This window comes from Ursus americanus, chromosome X, assembly GCF_024610735.1.
Source record: "Ursus americanus isolate L20-20 chromosome X, mUrsAme1.1.p, whole genome shotgun sequence".
NCBI lineage: Eukaryota > Metazoa > Chordata > Mammalia > Carnivora > Ursidae > Ursus > Ursus americanus.
The window spans coordinates 113,445,207-113,467,287 of NC_142164.1; the positions used below are offsets into that span (position 1 = coordinate 113,445,207).

Sequence of the window (22,081 nt, forward strand, 5' to 3'; positions counted from 1 at the left end):
CTAACACATTAAAAAAAAAAAAAAAAGAAAAAGAAAAACCCCCGCGCATCGTGGCTACCTTTTGGCTCCTCCCGCATCAGGTGAAACAATGATACAGTTCCTCCACTCGGCAATGTTCTCTCGGATCCACTGTAGCACTGCGGGTTCTGCGTACAAATTGTCCACCGGGATGTCGAAGAATCCCTGAGGGGAGAAGCCACTGTCACACTGCAGAGTTTTTGTTTTTGTTTTTTTTCAAAATAACCTCTTTCATTAAGTAAAATTTGAATTTTACACTCAAAAGAAGCCTTTTCAACAGACTTCCTTTTCTTGATTTTAACAGAATTAAATCAAAAGACAGATACGTTCCAGGAGCCTATGTCAGTCCAATCCATTATCTTTGGAGACATATTCTATTCTGTTAGGATTGCCTCTATTCTAAGGAATAGGAGAATGGCTTTGCAGGGGAGTGGGGGAAAAGAGGTCTGTCGTGTCTTAAGAACCTTATTATAAGCCAAATGCTTCTTGTCATTCATTGTATCACAGAGTAGGCACAATACAATTTGGCCTGTTTTATAGATGAAGGAACTAAGTTATGAGGAGCTTAAAAAAACATGTATTACAACCCTGCCATTCTAACTATTTTCGAGAAACTGAGATGGAATTATAAAGTTTACTACCAAGAAGCCATTGCCACTCCTCCAAAACTGTTCAGAGGCAAGCTGGTGGCAGACAGCGGTAACAGCTACCAAACCGTATTTCCAAGTCCAGTAAAGACGAAAATCCAAGACAGCAACCACATACAAATCCAAACACGAGTCATGTTACCCACTTTGAAAACAATTTAACTTAACAGAGTTAGGATTTAACCACTTGCATTAAGCCCCCGATCACAACCAAGGGCAAGAAAGAAAATGCTGGAACCTGGATCTGAGAGGCATGCAGGTCCATGGTGATGATGTGATCGGCCCCGGCGACCGACAGCATATTGGCCACAAGTTTCGCAGAAATCGGAGCACGACTCTAAAAAATAAAGACATAGATTTTATAACAGGAAGAGAAAGGAAGAGATACATTAATAAAATTAACATAAGCTATTTAATACTTTCATACTTTAAATTATTGAATTAGTAGTAACAAGAAAGTTACATTATAACAAAAGATATTCATTCCATTTTATTCGCCCAGTGTTTACTACTTACATATACTGTTGCAAGACAATGTGCTTGACACTGGGTAGAGAGAACAAATATCAAAGAAGCAAACAAACACATATACGGGTAACATCACAATTTGGATCATTCAGACAGTGACAAGTTTGAGGAAGAGGTACCAGAGAGAGGAGAGCATGAAGGGCATGGAGTTTAAACAGACTGGTCATCAGAGGCCCCTTTGAGGAAACTGCTTTAAGGTGTGGTCAGCAGAGGGGAGACCAGTGTTCCAGAAAGAGCAGCACGTGTGACATCATCGAGGCCAAGAGGTCACCTCCAGAAACTGAAGGAAGTGCAGTGTGGCCACCGGCAGGTCTGAGAGGGAGAGTAAGGGAAGGCGGGGAAGGGAGGCAGAGGCAAGGCCAGCCGCTGAAGAGGAGTGGAACGAAAACCACACTGAAGAAAGAACACCATACAGTGAACAAGAATTCGGTGTTTCAAGAAGGGATGCAAGGTGATTTATTGACACTCTATCCTCTTTAAAATTACCTAACTTCTCCACGGCTTTTGCTTTTGTATCATAAATCCTGGACAGTAACGGTCTACATCAAAAAAATATATTTAAGTGACTACACAGACACAGATTAAACGTAGGAAAAGAGGTCAGCATTTACTGCAAATAGTAATATTCTCATACACCAACCCCCCAAAAAATACATATATAAGCTTAAAAGATTTCATTCAGACTCACACAATGTTGTCAGTTACATCTCAAAACTGAAACAAAAAAAATTTCATTCCCAAGAGTAACAAATAAACGATCCCTATTAAATACACAAGAGTATATTCAGGTAAAAACATACACGGGAAGAAATTACATCATAATGTTAACAGATCATTTGTATTTTCTCTTAACACACCATACTTAAAAAAAAAAACAAAAACCCAAAAAGCAACCTATTACTCTATCATAATACACTGTGAACATTAGCAATGGGAACCCTCACTAAAACGGAGTCTGGAGGCTTCGGGAGGAGCAACTTTCAGGCCCTCCCAACTCCTAGTCAACTGCAGACCCAACAGAAGAGGCGGACTTGACCTTGCACAGGGACACTGCTCTACTATTCCAGCAGCAGGAGAGAGGCTTTCCTTGGCTGCAGGGAGCAGCTCAGCCAATGAGAAGCTGCCACACTTCGAGCTCCCAGGTTCCTCTGCGGGACTTTCAGTTCCTAACAGCCCTCCCAATTTCCCCCTTCTCTCCTTCAAAAGCCTATGTCTCCTTTGTCCTCCGACTTGCCTACAGTCTTGCCACACCTTGTTTGTTTGCAATGCTTTCATTCCCAAATAAACCCAGCTGTTGCTGGTCAAGTAACTGGCAGAGTCTATTTTTAAGGTTTGTATTACTTGGTGATCAGAGGTGCAACCCAGAGAGAACCCCCGATGGCTCCGGGGCTGCTGAGCAAAAAGGCGCAGTACCCCCGGAGCCGTTGGGGCTCACTGCTTTACCGACAACCCTGGGGTTTTAAGGGTAAGTTTTTTCCTGGATTTTGAGCTTCATGCCTTGTGTCTAAGCTCCCCGGGCTTTACTTGGGACCCACTTAAGCCCTTGGTTTTTGGGGTTTTGGTTTTTGTTTATATCTCTGACTACTCGTTTGGCCTTCAGGCCAACTCAGACTGTTCCTGATGGAACTGTGCTAGCTTTCGGTCTGATTCCTGTTAGGAACGGGGCTGTTCCTAATGAACCGCAGTTGGGGCGCAAGGGTGCAAGAGCGCCTGGCTCCAGGGGTCCCACACAGACCAGGTTTGGCCACCAGCTGCTGACAAAATCCAAAGGCAGAGAAAGGAGTGGCCGTAAAACAGAAAAGGAATTTATTTCACAGTGAGACCAACACCCAGAAGACAGCGGAACCAGTGTCTCCAAGACGTTCTCCAAAGGGCCAGGAAAACGTCTAGGTTTCATATAAGGAAAATGTGGGACAAAGGTATGTGGGGACATGCAGGTGGGCAGTGAAGGTCAGGTCGATCAATCATTCATTTGCCTTGGGGTCAACTGCAGGGGAGTCGCCTGCTTGGGGCAGCCCTTGCTTTGAGGGGGCGATTTCCGCTCCTCTCAGGGGATGCTGTACCCTCAGGGTCTTTGGCCTGAGTTAAGAGATAAGCTGGAAAGGGAAACTTAGAAAGTACCAACTGAGGACAGAATGGAGGCAGTGGAAGTCCTCTCGCAGAACTAGGCTGGCCTTCAGTCTGATTCCTTTTCAAAATCAGACTGTTCACACTGGAACTGTGCCAACTTGAACTGTGAAGACCTTCGGTCCTACTTCCCTTTGGGGCTGGACTGTTCCTCCAGGAACTGTGCTGGCCTTTCATCTGATTCCTTCTAGAACCAGGCTGTTCCTGAAAAACCTCTAAGAAATGGGATCCCGGTCACTGAAATGCTCTGAGGGCATGCTGCTGTCGCCCCCACCCCCCCACTGGACTCCAGCCGGTTTTATGTTTAGGAACTATGGTCCCTCCACATGCACATTTATAAACAAATGGACTGACTTAACCAGAAGTAATTTAGAACTTCAACGGCCATTATGGGGAACTTTCAATCTCTCAGAACTTAATTTTCTCAAAGTTGAACTGGACAACAACCACAGTTCTAAAACTGAATGGGATTTCTTATCTTAATTGGTATTTTGAAGCTTCCAAACACTATCAGGAATCCAAAATTGCCTCTTTCCAAGAAGATACACTTTATAAACTAAATGAGGCAAACAATTAAAAAGAAAAAAGGGCTCCTGAGGCCTCTTCTCCACCCTGCCCCTCAGATACAAGGCAGCCAACTTGTGCTCAGGCCCCGCCCCTGGGGCGCTATCTTCTTCTGTTCTCTCTGCACCCTCTCATCTCCTGTGCTCTCCTTCTAATCCTTCTGCCGAACCTTTCTTTCCTCGGAAGCTCCCTCTGCTCTCTCCTCTCCTGAACCACTTATAAACTGCCCCTTTAATGTTAGGTCTTCTGAGGATCTAAACAGACCCCCAAGTTTCTCACGTTACCCTGACTAAGGCTGAACTTCCAGTCTCCTAAAATGACTGGAACCCTCATAGGTTTGCTGAAGAATTTAACATAGTCATTCCAACTTACCACCCTGGTTTCTCAGATTTTTATCAATTAGTGTACATGCTTGTTGGTGAGGGCCAGGCCAAACACTGGATGAAACTAGCCCAATGGGAAAATCCTGAGCAGGACTTAGAGAAACAAGACCCCTAACTTTTGGCAAGATGCTAGAAAACTCACTGGAAATCTCCACTGAACAATTATAATGGCTTTTCCTAAGCCTGTTGACTGGAACAAAATTCAGGCTTACACACAAAAGCTTGATGAATCTGTTTGTGATTAGTACAATCGACTCCAAACTGTCTTTAAAGAAAATTCTGGTCTTCCTGTAGATGCTGGATCCGTGGGGGTAACATTTAACTCTGTTTATTCATGACTGCTCCAGGATCTTTCCCTTTTAGTTAAAAGAATCAGGATGGAATGAGAAACTATGTCCACTTCAGATCTGACTAACCTGGTAAACCAGCTTGCTCACACCCTAGATGTGTCGCCTAGAGGAAAGATCGCTAAAATTTTCGATGTTCAGCTCCGGCAAATGAAGGCCCCTTAACAAAACTGGAGGAGTAATTTCTGCTGTTATTTCAAGGAACCAGGACACTGGGAAAAGACCGTTACAAACGTAAGCACTTCAGTCGCCTTGAGCCCTCTCGCCAACCTTTCCAAAGTCATACTTGCCAATGACAGGTGTAGAGAGCAGGATGGAGTCACTCATGTCAAGCAGGAGGCTGTGTCAAGCAGCGACTCAAGATATCGCCAAGACCAGCATCAGCTGACATCCCAACACCCATAACATGCAGAAACAGAGGAGGTCTCCTTTGCCAGTCACCGCCTAGGAGTTAACAGTAGTCTCCTGGGGTCCCCAAGGGTGCTTCATCCTTTAAACTTAAATTATTCATTGATTTGTCCTTCCTCATTACTCTATTAGCTGGCTCTTTGCCAGTCCTGGTCTGTGAGATGGTTTTCGTCAGTAAGATGGGAACCTCCACAGTGGACACCCGGGACCCTAAGGGCTTTACATTTTTAGGATCCTTCAGATCCACGATTATATCTCCCAGGGTCCTGGTTGTGAGCTTTCTGACTTCTAACTCTGTGGGGGTAGCATGGGTCTTCTATCCAAAGTATGGTGTCAGGAGTCTTGGGGCCTTCTCACCATCCTTTTTAGGCATTTACCTAGTGCCCACATCTTTCTTCCTTTTTTGTAACCTAGCAGCTGCTGGATACAATTTCTTAACTACGTAGAGCTCTATTTCCCACTAAGACCTAGCATATTTGTACAGACTGTCCACAAATTTTGTTCACATCTTCCTGCCAAGTTATAGATTAATTTGGCCAGTAGTGGCGGGTTATCTTTGCAATGTCTCCAAATGGTTTAACTCTTCTTAGCCCTCTAAGTGCCTTTCTGAGGCAATTACCCTTGGTCTCGGCTCCAGGTAGTTCCACCTCCCGCCCAGCCTGCCAAGCGGTGAGCCCCCAACTGCCTTCTGCGGCTGGCTGCTCCCTGCCTAGCGCCGGTCTTGGCTTCGCCCGCCTTAGGATCTCACCCTCAGTGAGACGCCTGGAAAGCCTACGTTCACATAAATGTATTCCCCAATTTCGTATTTTTACTTCTGTTATGGTCAATTCAAGCACGACTCTGGGGGTCTTTTCTGATTCTTCTAAATTTTCTACTGCACGATGAGTCAATGGCATGGCATCCTGCCAGCCACGCCAGCTGTCACGAGCACACTGAAGGCACACACACGAGTTCTTTCCACAGTGTCAGCCCTACTCAGTCGTAAAGCAAGGTTAACACAATTACAGAGAGGGTTCAGGATTCCAAACTGAGTGACCTTCCAGGTGGTTCACTTGGCTTCTTACACGGCGCACAGAAGGGGACAGAAGACAAGCCGCACAACAAAGGAGATAACACAGGAAGTGAAGGAACCAAACTCGGAGTCTGGCTGTGGGCGCGCAGTTGAGCTAAGGCGTTGGTCCGGCCCGGGGCAGCTCTCGGCACTCACTGCTTACGTTCAAGCAGTGGGGGGTGTCAGTTCTGTTCAGAGATCCATCGGGCACAGCTTTGGGCAACGGGTGCCTTGTTTAAGTGGTTAGACATAGAGGGGTCATGTCTGAGGCATCTGACTGTTGGCTGCAAAAGTCCCTTCTTTTTAAAGGGACTGAATCAGTCCTGGGTCCCTGCAGACTTCTCTGCTTCTGCTTGTTAGGAGTTCTGGGGTGTCGTCAGTTAGTGCTGGTCTCAGCGATATCTCGTAGCTACAGTACGCTTAAGTGCCTGTACCACTGCTTGACACGGGCCCCTGCTTGACATGAGTGGCTCCATCTTGCTCTCTGCAACGGGGCTACCAGGAACTACCACAGGGGCTCTTCTCAATGCTCCCTCTAATCAGCTTGCAGAAACCACTATCCAGACTGGGAATGAATCTGTGTCTGTCCTTACTGGCACCAGACCTACACTCTGGGTGCTTCACCCCACAGCAATAAAGCAGCCCCCACCTCAAAGTACTCAAACAGTTCACAGAGTGGGGGGCCTCTGATAAATCTCAACAGGCTCCTGTCTCTGAACCTACTCCCGCTTGTCTAGGCCCTTTGAGAGAGACACCCCCTTTCTTCCCTAGTTGCTCCGCCCCTATTCATTCACTGGGCCAAGATTTCTTAGAAAAACATGCCGGAAATTGCTTTTTCCCAAAAGAGGAAAATAATTCTAGAATTTGACCGTAGTAACCAAAATAGCCAACCGGGGGAAATAAATGACCCGTTGGCATCTTTTTTTATGCTCTGTGTCTGATGGCATTATAGCAGAGTCTGGGGGTACCAGGGTACTGATCATTTATCCCTACGGGATCAGCCACCATCTTCTTTGTGGGCAAAATCTTTACTGATATTGGCAGGACCCACCGTGTACCTCTCATCAAGATTCAAATTGATCCCTAGAATGAATTAATACCCTACAACCAAAGAAGCCCTTCAGGGCATCAAGCCCACAGTAGAGATTACAAGGCTCAGGGCCTCATTATCCCCTGCACCGGTCCCTGTAACACCCCAATTTGACCTGTGAGAAAACCCAACGGCTGAGAATGCAGGTGTGTCCAGCACGTCCGGGCAAGAAATAGCACTGGTACCCTTGGCGCCCTGTCGTTGCCAACCTGCTTGCCTCACTGATGTCCATTCCCACCGAAAGCAAGTTCTTCACTGGAACTGACCTCTGCGGTGCATTTTTTAGTAGCCCGGTTGATAAGGACAGCCAGTATCTTTATCACTTGGGAAGAATGGCAACATAACTGGACAGTAACGCCCCAGGGTTACACATAGTCCTTAACTTTTCACAAACTTTAAAAGCTGGTTTGGAGGATACAGAGTTTTCTGCAGGCTCGACTTTGTCACAATACAGACAATTTGCTTCTGTCCCCCTTTCTCAAGCCTCTTCACAGGAAGAGAGCACCCACCTGTTAAAACTTTTGGCCTTAAAGGGACATCAAAGTCTCCGAAGAAAAACTGCACTGTGTTCAAACTCAGGTTTGATACTTAGGGTACGTGATCTCAGAACACGGACCAGATTTGGATCCGGGTAGACTTGAAGGCATTCTGAACCCCCCAAAACCTAAAACTAAGAGCCAGTCTCGAGGCTTTCCTGGACTGGCTGGCTCGTGTCGAAATTGGGATTCCAAACTTCTCTCTCCCCGCTCAGCCACTATACCCCTTACTAAAAACTGACAAACCGAACCCTAGTATTTGGGAAGAGGGGCATGACGGGGCCTCTGGAATTTGAAAGCAAGTCTAACAAAAGCCCCTGCCCCGTGGACATCCTAATTATCAACCTGCCTTTTTCCTCTTTGTATGCAAGAGCGAAGGGAATGTCCTCCAGCGCTCACCCACGCTCACCCACAAACGTCACCCCGGAGGGGAGCCCAGCCAGCAACCAGACCCCATGGCCCCGGGATAGCCCCCCGGCCTCAGAGCCATTCCCGCCACCTCCCTCACAGTTAAGGCCACCGAAGATATAAGTCACGCGGGTCCCCCTGAACCATCCCCCGTGTTCCACGCAACCAGTCGCCTCACCCCGATGACATCCTCCTGCTAGCTGTTCCTCCTATAATAACTCCTTCTCACTGCGACAGCCCTAACTCTGCCACCCTCCACCCCCCTTCCCGAGGAAAGCCCTCACGACTGCCTCACGCTCCAGATCGCCCTCCGACTGCCCGCGACAACTTACAGGACACGCCCCTGCGCCACGCAGGCTGTTCGTGGCTTACTGATGGTTCTTCAAGAATACAAGTGGTAAACAGCACGCTGGGAGGGCTATTCCAACTGCCACTGAGGCTGTCACCCTTACCTTTAGCTACTTCGGCACGACGAGGCTGAGTTACACGCCCTGACTCAAGCCTGTGTTTTCGCCAAGGGCAAAGCCACACAACACTTATACTGATAGTATGCCCCCAGGGTAGCTCATGATTGTGGAACGTTTCAACCGAGGTCTCCTTACCTCCAATGGGGGTGAGATAAAAAATGGCTCCTATGTCCAAAATCTGTTGGCTGCCATACTTTTGCTGGCAGCTCTGGCCATGAAGGTTCCCAGACATTCCAGGCTCAACTCCCTGCAGGCCAAAGGACATCACCTTGCTGCTACTTCCACCAAAAAATGCTGCTCTCAAGGAGAGGGACAGCCAGACCCCTGTCATGTTCCAAAGGGATGTTCTTTCAAAGGACAAATTAGAAAAATTGACCAGAGATGCCCAACAATTAGCCCCGGAAAAGGAGAAACAACATTGGAAATCTAGTAACTGTTGCTTCGATAAAGAAAGCGAGCTCTGGTTTAGACCAAATAACTATCCAGTCCCACCAGAAATTCCACAATTCCCCCTACTTCCAACTGCGCACGCATTAAACCACAGGTCTACTGACAAAATGAGAGCATTCATGAGCCGATATTGATGGAAAAATATTAAAAAGGTCACAAAAATGCCTAATTTACTTTGCATGTTCCATTTGTCCAAATATAATCATGGAAAACCTCTCCATACTTCCCCCAGCATCTTAAATTGCCCAATGGGCCATCTGAGGTTTGACAAGTGGATTTCATGCAGCTCGCCCCTATCTCATGGTTACAAACATGTTTTCGTCATGGTTTGTCTGTTTTCTCACTGGACTGAAGCGTCCCTTGTAGCTAGGCCAGTGCCTCTTCTGGGGCTGAAATTCTAGCAGAAAAAATGATCCCTACCCAGGGAACCCCTCTTGAACTACATAGTAACCAGGGCACCCAGTTTACCGGTCAGGTGCTTCTACAAGTCTGGGCACTGTGGCCAGCTTTACGTAAATGTTTTCCATGCCGTCCTCAATCCTCAGGGCTGCTCGAATGCACTAAGGACACTGTTAAGACTCAAGTGGCAAAAAGGAAACAGTCAGAAAAACTAAGAGGCAGCCCACGGAATGGGAGAATATATTTGCAAATGACACTACAGATAAAGGACTGGTATCCAAGATCTACAAAGAACTTCTCAAACTCAATACACGAGAAACAAACAAATCAAAAAATGGGCAGAAAATATGAACAGACACTTTTCCAATGGAGACATACAAATGGCTAACAGACACATGAAAAAATGTTCAAAATCATTAGCCATCAAGGAAATCCAAATCAAAACCACACTGAGATACCACCTTACGCCAGTGAGAATGGCAAAAATAGACAAGGCAAGAAACAACAATTGTTGGAGAGGATGTGGAGAAAGGGGATCCCTCCTACATTGTTGGTGGGAATGCAAGTTGGTACAGCCACTCTGGAAAACAGTGTGGAGGTCCCTTAAAAAGTTAAAAATGGAGCTACCCTATGATCCAGCCATTGCACTACTGGGTGTTTACCCCAAAGATACAGACGTAGTGAAGAGAAGGGCCATATGCACCCCAATGTTCATAGCAGCAATGTCCACAATAGCTAAATCGTGGAAGGAGCCGAGATGCCCTGCAACAGATGACTGGATTAAGAAGTTGTGGTCCATATATACAATGGAATATTACTCAGCAATCAGAAAGAATGAGTTCTCAACATTTGCTACAACATGGACGGCACTGGAGGAGATAATGCTTAGTGAAATAAGTCAAGCAGAGAAAGACAACTATCATATGATTTCTCTCATCTATGGAACATAAGAACTAGGATGATCGGTAGGGGAAGAAAGGGATAAAGAAAGGGGGGGTAATCAGAAGGGGGAATGAAACATGAGAGACTATGGACTCTGAGAAACAAACTGAGGGCCTCAGAGGGGAGGGGGGTGGGGGAATGGGATAGACCGGTGATGGGTAGTAAGGAGGGCACGTATTGCATGGTGCACTGGGTGTTATACACAACTAATGAATCATCGAGCCTTACATCGGAAACCGGGGATGTACTGTATGGTGACTAACATAATAAAAAAATCATTAAAAAAAAAAATAATAAGATACAGGAAAAAAAAAAAAAAGACTCAAGTGGCAAAATGTACAGACTCTCCAAACAGCTTGGCCGAAGGCATTGCCATGAGTCCCTCTAGATCGCAGATCTTCGCCCTTTTGGAATTCATGCACTCTCGCCCCTGGAGATAGTCCTAGGACGATGGTGCGTTTGGCCCCTGCCACTTTGGACCCATAGCTGATGAAAGGAGATATCTTCAATATCGTAAAGGTCTAGATGCTTCTGTTAAAAATCACCATTCTCTGGTACAGCAACATCTTCACTGTGCACTCCCAGCAGACAACGATCTTACGTCATCACCCTTCACAACCTGGAGAATCTGTCTCTTGGAAAAGACACCTCCAGAAAGATTCTATAGCCTCGCCGGAAAGGGCCTTATCAGGAACTGCTTACCAACCCCCATGCAGCCAAACTCCAGGGACTAGACTCCTGGACCCACGTGACCCACCTAAGGCAAGCACCACCTCCGACTGGACCTGCACGCCATCTGACGACGTGAAAGTGAAGATTCCCGGAAATGAAACAGACAACATCCGGAGAGACCGCTTTCCCAAGCTGTCCAGACCAGGCCTGTAGACTTTTTCTCACCGTCGCTGCTTATATCTCTTTTGTGGCAAGAAAATGCCCTTTATCTGCACTTCCCAATCTCTTGCAAAAAAGGGGAAACCTTCTGAAACAGGAACAGCCGCATTAGGATCCTGTGACCCTTTCCGAAGGGTGACAAGGTGCGGAATTCACAAGCCTTTCCTTTATCTAAACTATTAACTGACCCTGGATTCTTATCCAAATTCATCGTCTCTGAATTCACAACTTTATAGACTATTATTAATAACACAAATGGTTCTAAATGGCTCTTTTGAGATAACAACACTGTTTTAAAATGTCCTTGAAGTTTTGCTGTTCTTGCAAAAAGGGTCCATTAACTATTGCTTCATGTTGATATGCGTACTGTCGCTTCCCAAATGTGCTTGGTTATTCCCTTCACTGCACTCTCGTACTATTTCCCTATTTTATCTCAGAGCCACTTCAGGAGGCAAATGTGACTCGGGATGGCCTGCAGAGGGAGAAACCTTTCTTCCCTAAATCCAAATAAGAGCTGATAAATTTTTTCAGACCTAGGGTTCTGGTTTAGAACCAACATACAGTTGGTTCTGTCATGCTGGTTTGGACTGGGTATTGTCTCTCCATCTTTTGCAGAAAGGACATGCCCAGTAAGGTGACGCTGGCTCCAGGCTCACAATCCGGAGAAGAGACGGACTTCAGATGGACAATGCGCGAGCCTTCGTCTCTTCTAACGCTCCCTGTACTAAGTGTGGCTTAAGTGCTTTCCAACTGCTACGCACTTTCCCTCCCACGTGAGACCCGACAACCAGGAGAGGTCGTTGCTGGCAATGAGAGAGAAAACCACTCAATATAAAGAACCTGACTGCTGATCAGTGGTGCTTTCAAGGAAAGATCTTGATCAAAAGGGGGATGTAAGGGGCGCCTGGTTGGCTCAGATGGTTAAGCATCTGCCTTCGGCTCAGGTCATGATCCTGGGATTGAGCCCCGCATCGGGTTCCCTGGTCAGCAGGGAGCCTGCTTCTCCCTCTCCCTCTACTGTTTCCCCTGTTCCCCCTGCTTGTGCTCTCTCGCTCTGTCAAATAAATATTTTTAAAAAAGGGGGTGGGGTGGGGAAATAAGAATGTTAGGAAGGGAACCCTCACTAAAATGGAGTTAGGAGGTTTCGGGAGGGGGAGCCCTCACGCCCTTCCACTCCTACTCAACTGCAGACCTGACAGGAAGAGGGGCGCCTGACCACGCACGTGGATACTACTCTACTACGTCGCTACTCCAGCAGGAGGCAGAAACACTTCCCTCATTCCTGGCAACAGCTCCACTGATGAAAAGCCACCACACTTCCAACTCCCAGTTTCCTCCCATGGCCTTTTAGTTCGTAACAGCCCTCCCACTCCCTTTGCTCCTTCAAAAGTGTCCCTCTCCTTCGTCCTCCAGACTTGCCAATGGTTTTTCTAAATTCTTGAATAAACCTACCTTTTGCTGGTAAAATAACTGGCAGGTTTACTTTTAAGGTTAGCAATACATACGTAACACACACGCACACATTTTTTCCAACACACAATGAATGACAAGAAACACCCCCAAAATGTTAATGGTAAATGTTTCCAGAAAGTGAAATTATGGGAAAATATTCTATTTTTTTTTTACATTTTTCAACTTTCTCAACTAATTACATACTATAATTCATGTTTTCATTGTTTAACTCCCTGTTCTGTTCCACATTACCTTTGGGATAAAAAGACTCCGACCTTGGGGCGTCTGGGTGGCTCAGTCAGTTAAGCATCTGCCTTTGGCTCAGGTCATGATCCCAGGGGATCCTGTGATAGGAGTCCTGCATCGGGCTCCCTGCTCAGTGGGGGGTCTCCTTCTCCCTCCCCCGCCCATGCTTGCTCGGGCTCTCTCTCAAATAACTAAATCCTAAAAAAAAAAAAAAAAAACAACAACAAACCCAACCAGTCTGGCTCTAAGGGTCCTGCAATCTGCACTAGGCTCACTCTCTCCCTCTTCTAGAGAACAATTTAAGCCTTGCTGTCTACACCCAGATGTCCACCTCGCTCCCATGCATCTGCTGGGCTACTGCATTTGACCCTCCAGGTCTTGTTCAAATCTCCTAATGTTGTGATGCTCTGAGAACTCCAGAGAGAAAAAATCTGTCCATCCCACTGGGGACCACCTTATGCCATCCGCTGTAAAGACTGACGTTAGAAGACGTGATACGTACAGATGTCATAGTTCACAACTGGACTAGGCATCCCTCAAGGGCAAAGAATTGGTTTTGGAGATTTTCACATCTTCTGCCGCACACAGCTCTGTACCCTGCGTACCACAGCTCTTCGGTAAATACTTAACAACAGAATCTCGATCACATCGAGTTTTCAAGGCTTAGTTATTTGCCTCAGTGACTGAGAATTATTTAGTCTAACACAATTTCAGGAAAATTAAAAGAGCAAATTGATCACTGGGACTTCTTTGTAATACAATCTGATTCTCAACGCTCATCAAAGTGGGGCTCTTCCTATAATTTTGTAACTGGCAAAACCATTCCTCCGTGGCATCCAGCGTTTTCTGCTTCTGCGACCCAAGCCACAGGTAGGTAATGTTTCAAACTCACTTTCTGATTTCCTTCTCCAGACCTTGTTTACAAGTCTGCGTTCTGTATTATGAATTTGGATCAAGACCCAACTGAATCTTGCAGGAAAGATGATTTGCAAGTTAACTGACTTTAGAGCCACTAAGAGAATAATGAGTATGACATTTCCACAAAGGTAGCAACAAGGGACAGTAACCAGAAGTGAAACGTTCAACTCCCCTGAGGAAACACGGAGAAAGATCAAACATTTGGTGGGAGAGCCTAATCACGATTAAGACTCTCTGGATATTCCAGACCTTATTCAATGTATCAGATGCCACTCTGCTAAAAAGCGTAAATTTGATGAGCTTTACAAATTTATAATATTGGAGAAACCAATGTCTGGACAAATGTTCTCAATGTTTCTGGTTAAAAAATAAAAAGAAACAATCTGATAATTGAAAAGAGAACATAACCTTGAAAATGACTGTGAAAAAAGCTACAAGTCCTCTACCCTCTCAGAAGTAATGCTTTCCAGCTTTGCCCACGTCATACTGTTTGTACCGGGAAGGAAACTGCCAATTACCGAGTGTCCGCCACCGCAGACATCAGCCAGCCGCAGCCCAGGACACTAATCCAGCCTGCGGTCTGTTTTTGTACAACCTGTGAGCTAAGAATGCTTTTTACATTTTTCAGAGGCTGAAAAACAAACGAAGAACATTTTGTGACATTTGAAAAAAGCATATGAAATTCCTATTCCAGGGGTGCCTGGGTGGCTTGGTCAGTTAAGCCTCGTCTGCCTTTGTCTCCGGTCATAATCCTGGGGTGCTGGGATCGAGCCCCTGGGATCAAGCCCCAGGAAGCCTGCTTCTCCATCCCCTCTGCTCCCACCCCCCACCGCTCGTGCCCTCTCTCTCAAATAAATTCTTAAAAAAAAAAAGAAAAAGAAAAGAAATTCCTATTCCCATGTCCATAAATAAAATTTTATGGGAACACAGACAGACTTCCCTTCACTTATGTATCATATGTGGCTGCTTTCGTGCCAAAATGGTGGAGCTGACCTACTATAAGAGATCTGGGGGTCCACCAAGTCTAAAAATTTGACACCTGGCTCTTTTTGGAAAAAGTCTGCCTACCCACGTATTTATTATATGCTAAGCATGTTAGAAATAGTAGCAAATGCTACCCTTAAATTTACGGATGAGAAAACTAAACACAGAGTTTAAGCCTGTTCCAAAGGACAAGCTGAGTGAATCATGGTGCTGAAATTCAAACCTGAGTCCACTTGTTTCCAAAGTTGTAACCCCAGAGCTCAGACAATGAACGCTACGCCGTGGGTTTTACGATTCATACTACGTCATCTTCCTTTCTCCGGGTCAGTACCACATGTGCTGCCGTGTCATGATTTATGAAACCATTCCTTCACCGTCAGAACTAGTCCCTGGTTTCTTGCAGGTACAAATGAAGCCAAAAATAAAATTTTACAGATGTGTGGGGCTTGCTTCAAAAGAAGCAGTAAGATTAAAAATAATGAAGCTGGTTTTGAATACGGTTAAAAGGCTCTAGCTTTTTCTGGGCTGCTTTGCAGGTAACTCTGGATAGGTCAATTACACTGAATTTCATCGTGTCTCAGACATCAGAGGCAGCACGGTCCTGTGGGAAGGAAAAGGACAAGAGAAACCCGGGTTGGGGGGGCGGGGGGAGGCTGCCCAGGGCTCTTCCTGTGGCTGAGGCGGCTTTTCTGTCTGAGCCCAGCGAGCAAGTGTGGCCCATGACTTCCCGTCACATTCGAACACTCCATGGCCTTTAGCCTACCTAAGCAGAGCACAAAGGGGGAAGAAGGGTCTTCCCATCATTCTGGGTCTCACCTCAGCCCAGTTACTGATAAATGCAGTTTGCTCACAGGCTCAGGCATTTCTCTTAAGCACTCACTCAATCCCTTGTTACCCTCACGTCAAGAGGGAGAGTTCACGGAGGTAAGAAACAAAGCGAAGACACAGACAGAGGCTGGAGAGATGTGGCCTCAAGCTAGGGAACGAGGCACCCTCCAGACGGTCCTACCCTAGAGCTTCCAGACGAGCCTGGCTCTGCCGCTCCTTGATTTCTGACCTCCGGCCTCCAGAATGGTGAGAGACAACATTTCTGTCACTCTAAGCCCCCGGTTTACGGTAATTTATAACAGCAGCAACAGAGACCCAACACAGCCCTCCACGATTCACGATTCCTTCTCTTCTCAGCCGATTTCTCGGACAATAAGCCACACAATTTCTGCCCTCAGGCCTCCCTCTGCTGCTATCTGTGCGGCCTCTCAACCCGGTGTCCACGTCCCTGCTTCTGTGTTGTTGACAATGAACGTCTTATCTCGTCCATCAGCAGTTAAGCTCACCAAGTCTGGAACTGTCTGATGGGGGTTAAAAACTGAAAACAGCTACCAGGTTGTTTCCAAGAAACACACTTACAGCAAAGTGATTCAGAAAGAGCAAAAGGAAAGAAAGAGACAGGTGCTCAAAATGGCCCCAAACGGACTACCCACCCGAATGACCGACAATAGAAAACAGGACAAAGAGCTAATCAGAAGCCACAGCCCCACAGGGCAGGTGTGTGAAGAACTCCGTACGGCGGCAGAGGGCACTACTGGCCATCAGCAGCCGGGGGCTGGGGGTGCGGCCACATTCCCTGTAAGACGGGAGACAGGTGCATACAAAGCGCCAGGGCCAAGCAGGGCTAGTTAACCACCTGGGAAACAGAGCTAACTGCAGACTGGATACTTGCAACCAAAAACCGTAGGAGTCTCCATGGGTATCCGTTAAGGAGAAGTGAGGGCTCTCCTCCCCGGGGTACTGCGCCTGGGACAGAGGCCATGAGACAGTAAAAGGAATCAGTTACTCAAGAAGAGGACAATCCTCCGTCTATCTGAGCACCAAATGCCAAAGTTACTAGAAGTGAAAGGAGAATCTGATGGCAAATGACAGAATACAGAATTCGCTAAGCCTCTTGCTACACAGAAGAGAAAGAGCAGAATATCACTGGCTCGTTTAGGACACAGACAAAAATGAAGATGTTCAACAATCCTGTGACATACATAAATGGGGCAAGAGATTGTGCTGATGGGACAAAAATACATGGAAAATTTGTGGAGTTAAAAACACAGAGAAAACTTTGCAATCAAGTTAGAAGAAAAAATGCTCCATATACAACAAGGGGGAGGTCATACGCTTCACAGCAGCCTATGTGACCTAAGGTTTTGGCTGCCATGAGCTAAAGTGAAATCACTAAGTGATACATAGAGTCACAAAGTCACACACGCACGCACGCGAGCGCACACGCACACCCGGTCGATGCTCTGATGCAAGTGTGGCAAACCGGCCTACGGGCCAAATCCAGCCAGCCACTGGTTTGTACTGCTTGTGAGCTAATGATGGTTTTTACATGACTAAGTAGCCGGGGGAAGAAAACAATCAAAAGAACATTTCACGGCATGTGACAATGATGAAATTCACATTTCACTGTCCATACATTCAAGCTTCATTGGAATACAGCCACACCCGTCACTTACAGACCATCTTGTGTCTTTGAGATACACCAGGGTTCAGCTGCCACCAGAGACCACATGCCCCTTCACAGAAAATTGCTGACCCCTTCTAATCCATACAGGGTCAATCATAATTCAATTGCATAATGGAGTTCTGGATATTCAATTTCTAGGGAAAAATTAACTGACAGCTATGTTCAGCATGGGGTCTGAGAAGCACACCTGAAAGTACATTAAAATTTCGGGGGAGGGGGCCCCTTGGCATAGGAATTCAAATTTATAAAGGGATTTTTAGGGAATCTTGTGTGATGTTTGGTAATTTGTGTTGTTTCAGAAAATGAATTAGGGAGATAAACAGAGGCGTATCGGGGGAAACTTTTGTCATGATTAGTCTCGTCACACAACAGCCATGTGTCTTGTCAACTGGAGGGATTCATGGAGAACCTGACTGAACATCTATCTATCCATAAGACATAAAACAGCTAACAGCTTCAGAGCTGATCCCTATCGTGGTTTCAGCGATATCCCCCCAAAAGTCGTCCACCCAGAACCTCGGAATGTGACATTTAAAAAGAGGGTGCTTGCAGAGAGAACTAGGGTAAAGATCAAAATGAGATCAGTCTGGATTAGGATGAGTCCTAATCCAGGGGCGCCTGGGTGGCACAGCGGTTAAGCCTCTGCCTTCGGCTCAGGGCGTGATCCCGGCGTTGTGGGATCGAGCCCCACATCAGGCTCCTCCACTATGAGCCTGCTTCTTCCTCTCCCACTCCCCCTGCTTGTGTTCCCTCTCTCACTGGCTGTCTCTATCTCTGTCGAATAAATAAATAAAATCTTTAAAAAAAAAAAAAAAAAAGGATGAGTCCTAATCCAATGACTGTCCTTTGATAAAAGAGGGAAGTGCACACAGAGACACAGGGAAGAAGGCATGTGGAGAAAGATGCAGAGATGGGAGTGATGCTACCAGAAGCCAAGGAATGCCAGGAGCCACCAGAAACCAGAAGAGGCAAAGAAGGCTTCCCCCCAGAGTCTTCCCAAGGACCACGACCCTGATGACACCTTGCTTTCTGATGCCTGGCCCCCGAATTGTGACACAACACGTTTCTGTTGTTTTCTGCCACCGAGTTTGTGTTTTGTGTTACAGTGATCCTGGCAAACGAATACAATCCCCTCTAAAGTTCCCCTCAAATTCCAACCTCTCTGGTTCTTCTCGAAGACAAGGACTATTTTAATTTCTTCTAGAAACTCACACAGCCTCCTATAGTGCTAGCGTTGCTAAAAGAAAAAAATCAACAATATCAACTTCATTCTTCTAGAAAGGTTAAAAAGAGATAATGGTGTATTTTTTCAATTAAATTTTTTATTTTGAGAGAACTATAGATTCATATGCAGTTGTAAGAAACAATTCACAGATCTGGTTGTGCCCTTTACCCGGCTTCTCCTCACGGTAACACTTGCAAAACTAGAGTATAGAATCACAACCAAAATACTAGCACTGACACAGTTCAGTGATCGGATTCCACTTCCCCGGTTTCACGTGCTCACTGGGGGTGGTGGTGTGGGTGTACTGAGTTCTATCCACCGCCATAAAGATACACAACAATTCCAACACCAGGGCTATATGCTATCATACCTGCAAAAATATGCCTTGCCTGTATCTCCATCAATATTAACATGATGGCTGGCTTGAAGACAAACCTCTGAAAAGCCAAGATGATAGAAAGCAAACATTTTCCAGATATTCTGAGGTAACGTGTGAGGGGGAAAAAAATCGTAGATGAGAACCCAGAGCAGGTTGTGCCAACAGGATGGCGCTCTCGTACCTTGTCCTTTTTATCCTGGCGGGCGTATGGAAAACACGGGATCACGGCAGTCACCCTGGACGATGACGCGATCTTGCAGGCGTTGATCATGATGAGGAGTTCCATCAGGTTGTCGTTGATTTCCCCACAGCCACTCTGGATGATGTAGACATCTTCGCCCCTCACGCTTTCACCGATCTCGACGCTAGGAAAAGAAAAATGCTATCCGTTAACAGTAAGGTATGTGTGCGTCTTGGAGGTCCCCTGGAGCACCACTAGGGGGCGGGGGGGAGGGTTCACCGTACAGTGGCGCTCGTGGCCATGATTTACCACCGCGAAAGGGAGCAAAACGAGCAAAGGGAGAAGGTGCGAGCAGCAAAATCCGTGGGAAACCAGGTGCAAGCTTCAAAGGGTCCCCCTGCGCTGGAGTTGCACGGGTGGGGCTCCATCCCCCCAGCCACCAGCCGTGCCAAAGTGTGGGAGGTGCTGTCCCCCGGGGAAGCTCATCAGTGCCCAGGCTATTACTGGGGGGCTAGCGGTCACATAGGCTCCATCTGCTGGGCGCGGACCAGAAGTCCAGACCCCCAGGGGCTCCACATTAACCACACTGTTTGCACAGTTAGGGAGAAGGAGCCGTTCCTATCTGGGAAGGGCGCGAACCCTTTCAAACACAAGGTTCCCAAAGGCCAGCGGAGGACCACCTTGCAAGCTGAACTTTTTCATATAGGACAGCATCTTACACGCTCGTTAGAAATACGTCTCAGTCCTGCTATATCTACTTCTTTCTGCTAAATAGTATATTGAGTTTTACTTTTATTAAAGTTACATATACACATGGCTTAAAAAATTCTAGTCATTCTGTAAGGCTTGTAACAAACATTTCAGAGGCACCCATTTCAACTCTTGTTATGGTTTTCAGGCATTTATCTTCAAGTCTCCAACTCGGACGTTTCTATCGCTTCATCTTGAGTTTTCATTTTGGGCATCATGTGTTGACTTCTTGCTTGGAAGATGAAGACGTAACTACCCGCACACCACAGCCCCCATCACCCACACCCCCTGCAGCATTCTGGTCTCACCATCATCCCAACGTAGATCAATCTTCTAACCAAATAGGATGGGCTACCTTTAACTGTGTAAGTGCTATTCAGAGCTGAGCCATAAAGCAAACTTAAACCCAAGTTTAGATTTCCCTCTTCCACATAATTTTTGGTGATTTGTTTTCCCTGGAGTATTATTATCCTACCTTTTCACCTGCTGAGTTTTCTACGTAGTGAATACAAATTCCAGCCTCAACACTGGGCTGACAATCTACATTCCCAACACGTCGGAGGCCACAAGTGTGATCGCCAGCTCACTGTCCTGCCCGTTTCCTCCCGCTGCTAGCTGACCCAGGCTTCTCCTTCTGCCTCTGCACAGATGCCCCCCGGGGAATCCCACCGCCCCTCCCCTGCACTCAATGTCCCATTTTCTGTATCCTCTTTCTTGCTGTACTTGTTTCGCTGGTTGGCATCCTCCAGGAGCTTCTGGAGAAAGAGGAAAGGGGAGCTTCAAAAGTCTTTGAAAATTACATGTTGGAAAATTTTTGTGTGTTGGGCAGAGGACGCTGAGTGTTCATCATGAGAGCAAGCCAGCCCCCCCTCCGCATGTACCTTCCACAGGAAGAAAAGAGAAATAATGCTGTGTGCTGGGGCAGGTCCTTCCCAGAGTACTGCCAAGGACCAAGGAGACCTTCAGATCTGCTACGTTTGTTTTGAAAAGGCTAATTTTGTTCCAACTGATACATCAGGAACAATTTGAGCATAATATGAATTCTGCATTTCATCCTGAGATAAGAATGCAGAAAACTGCACTGCACCCAGCTGAATGGAGCCACTTCGAAATACTGGGAACATGGCACATGTGTGCACACACCCTCCCCGCCAGGACCACAGCCACACCCATCCACATCTGGTATCACCATTTTCCACCCGACTTCAGATCACCCCCCCCATCGCCTCACAAGAACCCAAAAGCTACGGCCCTTCCAAAACCTACTTCCATAAGGAAGCTGTAGGTTTTTTTCAATGCAAAGTGCCATACTTACTACAGTTTCATGTACTTTTTTAAAAGATTTATTTATTCGGGGGAGGAGCCCAAGCGGGGCGGGGGGAGCAGAGGGAGAAGCAGACTCCCCTCTGAGCAGGGAGCCCAATGCGAGGCTCGACCCCAGGACCCTGGGATCATGACCTGAGCCGAAGGCAGACGCTTCAGCAACTGAGCCACCCAGGCACCCCACTATTTTTAAAATCTGTAATATGTGTAGTGTCTTACCATTTCCATTATATTCCCATCTTTTTAAAATAAGTTACTGAGGAAGTTGGAGTGCTGTGCTCCCAACCCCCGTTTTCCCACGAACCCTGTGCTTTTTATTGTACGACTTTGCATAGCATGATTGTTAGGAAAGCACATGCCACATTACAGGAAGATGGGCTATAAATGGTCTCACCCTAAAAAGAAATATAATGAATCTTACTTTAAAATTACAAGCGAGGTACATAAATACCCTCTCTCTTCTATCAGAAGCCAATTATACCCAATGATACTGTATTATCAACAGAGCCAATTATTTCTACAACAACTTTACAATGAGTCGACATTTTGGATACCCATGCAGCAGCATGCCGAATCAACAGAAGCGTCTATCCAACTTCAGCTAGAATAATTAGGACACAAAAATGAAGGTTTTCAAGTCGAACTGATCTGCAAATGAGTTTTGGTAACAGTGGGTCATATTTTTCTATGTTCTCTGCTATGAATGGACAGTGTGTGACGCCACCGTCGAGATGAAAGAGACAGAATTCTATACGCTACCTCCTATTTTGAGTTCTGAGGAGCTAAACGCAAGTCCCTTGTGAACATCCTATCAACTGTGGAATAAAGTCAATTCGGAAATCGCAGCGTTAT

At 46.4% G+C, this 22,081-nt stretch overlaps 1 protein-coding gene across 2 annotated transcripts in view; it reads right to left on the reverse strand.

Moving 5' to 3' along the window:
- PRPS2 (phosphoribosyl pyrophosphate synthetase 2) overlaps positions 1 to 22,081 on the reverse strand; it is a 37,456-nt gene that overhangs the window by 10,250 nt on the left and 5,125 nt on the right. For both annotated transcript variants that reach the window (XM_045788764.2, XM_045788762.2), the window contains exons 2-4: positions 19,157 to 19,340; positions 904 to 1,002; positions 59 to 183 (exon numbers count right to left, since the gene is read on the reverse strand). In XM_045788764.2, coding sequence (XP_045644720.1) covers positions 59 to 183; positions 904 to 1,002; positions 19,157 to 19,340 — 408 coding nt within the window. The remainder of the gene's footprint in view (positions 1 to 58; positions 184 to 903; positions 1,003 to 19,156; positions 19,341 to 22,081) is intronic.